Source organism: Propithecus coquereli, unplaced genomic scaffold, assembly GCF_000956105.1.
Source record: "Propithecus coquereli isolate 6110/MARCELLA unplaced genomic scaffold, Pcoq_1.0 Scaffold30, whole genome shotgun sequence".
Lineage (NCBI taxonomy): Eukaryota > Metazoa > Chordata > Mammalia > Primates > Indriidae > Propithecus > Propithecus coquereli.
The window spans coordinates 4051178-4057233 of NW_012148619.1; the positions used below are offsets into that span (position 1 = coordinate 4051178).

General features: G+C 41.8%; 1 protein-coding gene across 1 annotated transcript in view; it reads right to left on the reverse strand.

Annotated features, from left to right (window-relative positions):
• Positions 1–6056, reverse strand: part of TCP11L1 (t-complex 11, testis-specific-like 1) — a 42420-nt gene that overhangs the window by 9445 nt on the left and 26919 nt on the right. Inside the window, exons 6-7 of the mRNA XM_012649637.1 lie at positions 3317–3453; positions 714–910 (exon numbers count right to left, since the gene is read on the reverse strand). Of these exons, the coding sequence (XP_012505091.1) occupies positions 714–910; positions 3317–3453 (334 nt within the window). The remainder of the gene's footprint in view (positions 1–713; positions 911–3316; positions 3454–6056) is intronic.

The window sequence follows — 6056 nt, forward strand, 5'->3', positions numbered from 1 at the left end:
TAAGTAAAATAAGCCAGACACAAAAGGACAAACATTGTATAATTCCACTTACATGAGGTACCCAGAGTAAGTGAAATTCAAAGTAGGATGGTGGTTGCCACAGGCTGGGGTAGTGAGGGGAATGGGAAATTATTGTTTGACCAGAAGAGAGTTTTACAGTTTGGGAAGATGGAAAATGTTCCGGGGATGGAGAGTGGTGATGGTTGCACAACAATGTGAATGCACTTAATGCCACTGAACTGTCGCTTAGAAACGGTTAAAATGGTAAATTTTATGCTATGTATATTTTACCACAATAAAAAAAGGAATAAAGTACTGATATATGCTTCAACATGGATGAACATTACGCTTAGTGGAAGAAACCGGGTACAAAAGGCTGATACTGTACAATTGCATTTGTATAAAATGTTCAGAATAGTCAAAGCCATAGAGACAGAACACAGACTATCCGTCTCCAGGGTTTGTAGGGAGGGGGGAAAGGGGAGTGACTGCTGATGGGTAGGGGATTCTTTTAGGGATGATGAAAATGTTCTAAATTAAATAGTGGTAGTGGATGAAGAGCTCTGTGAATATACTAACAACCACAGAGTTGTACACTTCAAAAGGGGGAAAATTTTCTGGTATGTGAATTATATCAAAATAAAGTTATTCTTTGTTTTAAAAGTTGACCACACAAAGAAATATGAGCAGTTAGACTGCTCAGGAGCACCTACTTCAGGGAAAGGTCTCCGGAGGTGGTCCCATTTCAGAAGCTTCAGGTACGCGTAATTCTGGACAGCAACAGGACTCAGCCTGGGAGTGTCCCCACAGCTAGCAGCCCCTCCCCCAGCTGGCAGGGCATGCTTATACTTCTGATTCATAAGGTCACCTGAAGCTTCTTCTAGCCACTGGGTGACAAAGTCCAAGGAATCTGTGAAAAACAAAGCCGTGAACATTACCATGACACTGAGGAAGGATGCTTCTCGGAATTACTTTAGAGAAGACTGTGTCCTGGCAGTGTGGTATGCTACAGAGTGTGAACTTATGAAGCAAACAGAACTCAGCTGAAATCACAGTATTGCCGGTTACTAGTGAGTGATCACAGACAAGTCATAATCTGTGTGAATATCAGATTCCAAATATAAAAAATTTACAACACCCACCCCACAGGTTCTTGCGAGGACTAAACAAGACAGTGACTATACAGCACCTAGCCAGGCCTTGCTACCCAGAAGGTGTTCAACAAACCTTTGTTCTCTTCTCCTTCCCATCCTTACACTACATGGGATGTGACTGAAAGCTCTGATGACTCTAGCTCTGTGGGATGACAAAAATTCTTGCCCAGAGACAGATGGGATGAGGCACGGACTAGAGTTTCTCTGTGTAAAGTATCCTCCACACTGATGCTGAGGCTTTTTCTTTGTCTAGATCTTAACCTCCCGTCAATCTGGTTAACTTTTGGCCTAGGGGGAAGTGTCTGGTACAGAATTCACAGCCTTTGGAGCATGGTCAGGGGAAGCCCTCAGCCAGCTTTCAGCAGCCACTCTCAGAGATACAGACACTCAGAGAGAGAAAGTGAGGAACTCGTCCACACTATCTGAACAAGACACGTCCGTCTGCCAGGTCCTGGGAGGTGTTGCGGCTCTGCCAGTGGAGGCCTCCTTAAGACCAGGTGGGCTACCAAGGTCACTGCTACAGTCTACTCTTTCGCTGGGGCGACAGGATGCACCGCTGGTCCTCTGTTAACACACTGATCACTCGAGCTCTCAGTTCTCACTGCTGGACCATCTAGCTTCACTCTTCCTTTAGCTTTCAGCAGACAGCATTCTCTGTAGCCTGCCAGCTTTAAAAACCATTGGCTTTTATCCTGTGAATATGCACTCGATTCTGATGCAGGGATTATAGCTATGCTTCTACTCCAGCAGTGAGTCCTTCACTGTGCCCTGGCTTCATTACAGAGGCTCTTCAGCCTGTAAATCTGCACCCACCTACCCTTCCCACCCACCCTCATGCCCCACCCCTCCTCCGGGGCCTGGGTACAATGGCTGACACCTGTAATCCCAGCACTTTGGGAAGCCAAGGTAGGAGGATTGCTTGAGACCAGGAGTTCAAGACCAGACTGGGCAACATAGTGAGACCCCATCTCTATTAAACACACACACACACACACACACACACACACACACACAAAACTGTATCACTGGGTGCCTCTTGAGGGGGGCACTACAATACTGGTGAAGGTGTGAGTTTGTGGTCAATCAATTCTGGTCAAAAATCTCTCAAAACCTGTTTTTAACATCTGTAAAATGAGGTTAAAAAATAGTGCCTAGCTCATAGGCTTACTGTGAGGATTATATATAATAATGCATAGACATTCCTTGGCACAAGCCTGGTACTAGTAAACGTCAGCCAGTCGTCTTCTTCCACTACTCCCACCTATACTCTGCCCTTTCCTGACTCTGCCTGTCCCCAGCACCACCTCAGACTTCTCTGTGTGAGGCTGGATGAATCTACTGCTTGGCGCACTGAGTTAACTAATCTGGTCAGGCAACACAATCTATCTAGAGACTGCCATTTTCATCTTGTTACCAGCAAAGTTAGAGGCTAAACAGAATTCGTAATAAATTGGATCTGAAGACTGAAATCTACTAAGAACATCAGCTGCTAACACATAGACCAAAAAAAGCACTCTAGAAATATAACACAGTTTTAGATTTTAATAGTCATCTGTTTTCCTGCAATCATCTGAGAGGTTCATAAAAATGAGACTTTTTCTGGGTGTGTAACCAGGGGACTTATGCATGTAGAACAGAAGCAAATGGAAACTTCCTGCTCTACCACACAGAGAGGAGAAAAGTGAATTAACATTCATAAGAAGTTTGTCACGTTTCAAAAAATCAAGACCAAGAACACAATTTACTTCAAATTGGTATTTTCATTAAAAAACTATTTAAGACTTCTTCACTCCTTTTAATTTCTAGTCTCATATCCTACTCTCATTTCTCTTGTCAATTAAGTTTTTCTTTTTAAAAATTTTGTTTATTTTTGTTTTTTCAAGAGATGTGTTGCTCAGGCTAGTCATGAACTCCCGGGCTCCAGTGATTTTTCTCACCTCAGCCTCCAGAGTAGCTGAGACTACAGGTGTGCACCACCCACCATGCCTGGCAATTAAGTTTTCTTTTCAATGCTTAACAACTCAAGATGTAGTCCTAACATTTTGTGTTTTTCTTTCTTCAAACTATCGTCATACTACATTTTTGCTCTGAAAATCATTAGGCAACAAGCTACATATGAAAAACACAGACAATAAAAAAGCACCGCAAAACATTAAACATACTTGGCTGCTTCTCCAAAAGCTCTTGAAACTTCTTCCTTTCATATTCAACTGACTGCTGCATGAGATGAGGTCTAATGCTACTGACAGCAAAGTTTGCCATGTCCACCTTCATTAGGTCCAACACAGAAAAAATTGCTCTGAAATAAAAGAGACAAAAGGATTTAGAACTAAGCACTTATAAAGTAAACATAGTTTTAAAGAAAAAGAGGTGAGCTTTTCTGAGATAGTCTTTTCATCTCAGAAGGGTAGAAAGAAAAGTTTGAAAAATCATGAGAAAGGAGATTAAGAAAAACAAATTTAGAAAATACAAACACTCAAATAATGGTGTGAAAGACTGCAAATTTTTTTTTTTTTTTCCTGAGACAAGTTCTTGCTCTGTCACCCAGGCTAGACTGCAATGGCATGATCATAGCTCACTACAACCTCAAACTCCTCGGCTCAAGTGATCCTCCTACCTCAGCCTCCTGAGTAGCTGGGACTACAGGCACATGCCACCATGCCCAGCTGATTTTTAAATTTTCTGTAAAGACAATGTCTTGCTCTGTTGCCCAGACTGGTCTTGAACTCTTGGCTTCAAGTGATCCTTCCACCTCAGCCTCCCAAAGTGCTGGGATTACAGGTGTGAGCCACTGTGTCTGGCCTATAAATTTTTAAGCTACTGTTTTCCCCTCCCTGCCTTTCCAGCCCAGAACTCATCCCTTGACTATGAGTCAGCCCACATGGTAGCACAGAGGAAGGAGAGAGCCCACCACATGAGGTTAGGGCAGGAAGCCCACCACCCCAGTCTCTATTTTCATATGGGTTAACTCACTTTTCTTGGAAACAAAGAAAATTAACTCTCTCCTTTCTCCCATTCTCTTACCCAGTATCTCTTAGTTTTAGGGCATGTTTATGCTGTAGTTCTAGTGGCATAATTGGTAGTCCTTCCTCTGAACGTGCCAAGTGGGCAGACCTGACTTGGCCTGATGCCACGGATGCCTTTGACTCTGTCTGCCACGTGTCATAACCACTCCTGCCATATATCAAGAGCTGCCAATTGCTACTTGCAGGAAGTGGCTAAGAGCCCAAGATACAGGTTTAGGTGTGGCCCTACACAGAAGTAGGAAAGGATCACATGTCCTCTGATGTCCTGATGCCCTTTGGGACTGACTGTACATTATATGACAGAATCGTCTCACTCACACGGAAGGTAATGACATATGGGAAAGGATATACAGTCGGAGGGATAATTAAATCCTTCTCCAAATTCTGTCCATCTCCCAAACACACGGGGCAGTCCACTCTTCCTGGAAGGCATTCTGCCTCTCCCTAGAGACCATTCCCAACAGCTCCCAAAACTCAGTTAAAAGAAACTAGAGGCCATCAAGAAACTGCCAACTGGCAGCCCACTGACTGGAAGTAACCCACAAACGTGTTTTATGCTCACACATGTTTTTTAAAACCTGGGTGGGGTTTCTGGCTTTTTCTGAAAAATCATAAGATCCTGGCAACATGGGCCCATGTTCCATCATGGCCCCATCAGCTGAAGCTAAGAGGCACTGCCACCTCCTTTAGATGGGGCATGTTCTCCCCCATTTGCCACAGTCTCCCCGGTCCCTTCTCTTTTTACAGTAGGAATTTGAGTTTGCTATATTTCCCCAGAGGACTCTCTTCCAGGGACTTCCTCATTTAACTAGGCCAGACGGTAAGCTCATACAAGTTTATGTCCGATGTCCAGCACCAAGCCCAGCACACGAGAGCTGCTCGATAAAAGCCTATTGAATGAATGAACAAATCAATAACTATTTTTAAGAAGTCTTTTCAATGCTTTCTTTTTTCTTGGGCACTTCACAACATAAGTGCTCTTTCTAAATCCTGAGGTAACCTTACAAGGGAAGGCATTTTTGTACATATGGAAGAAATGAGACAGGATATGTCATCTGTTCTCTTTCATAAATGATGTCAAAAAAGCTGGAAATGAAAGACTGTTCTTTTTTTTGTTTAAAAGGTTTGGAAAGCAACTTGGTAACATGCAATGAGAATCTTAACACTGTTCATACCCTTTTACACAGTAACCCCATTTTAAGAACCTACCTTTAGGGGAAGAGTAAAAAGCTACCTAACAGCCACAATGAACACTATTCAGTTGATGGGCATATTAACAGCCCTAACTTAAGCCTTATAAAAGCTATCCATGTAACAAAAACATTTGTACCCCCTTAATATTTTCAAATAAGTAAAAAAGAACCTACCTTTAGAAATAACCTAAAATACAGAAAAAAGTTTATGCATAAAAAGGTTCATTGCAGGGTTAAATAGTAAATAATTATAAATAATCTAATTGTCTCTCTTAAGACAGAAGTAATTTTATCTATGCAAATGAATATTTTGTAGTCATTGAAAATGCTTATAGGGAGTTTTAAAAAATAAGTTAGTTACAAAAGGGCAATGCAAGAGATCCTTGTGGTGTTGGAATTGCTCAGAATCTTGACTGTAGGGGGGCATACACGAATTACACAGGTGATAAAATTGTGTAAAAGTTAATATACATACACAAAAATGAGTACAAGTAAAACAGAAAATCTAAGATCAGTAGATTCTATCAATATCGGTATCCTAGTTTTGATATTATTACTACAGCTTTGCAAAATGTCACCAATGGGGATAAAGTATATCGCATTATTTCTTACAACTCCATGTGAATATACAATTATATCAATAGAACTTTCAATCAAAAAAATAAGTGAAATGGGCCGGGCGC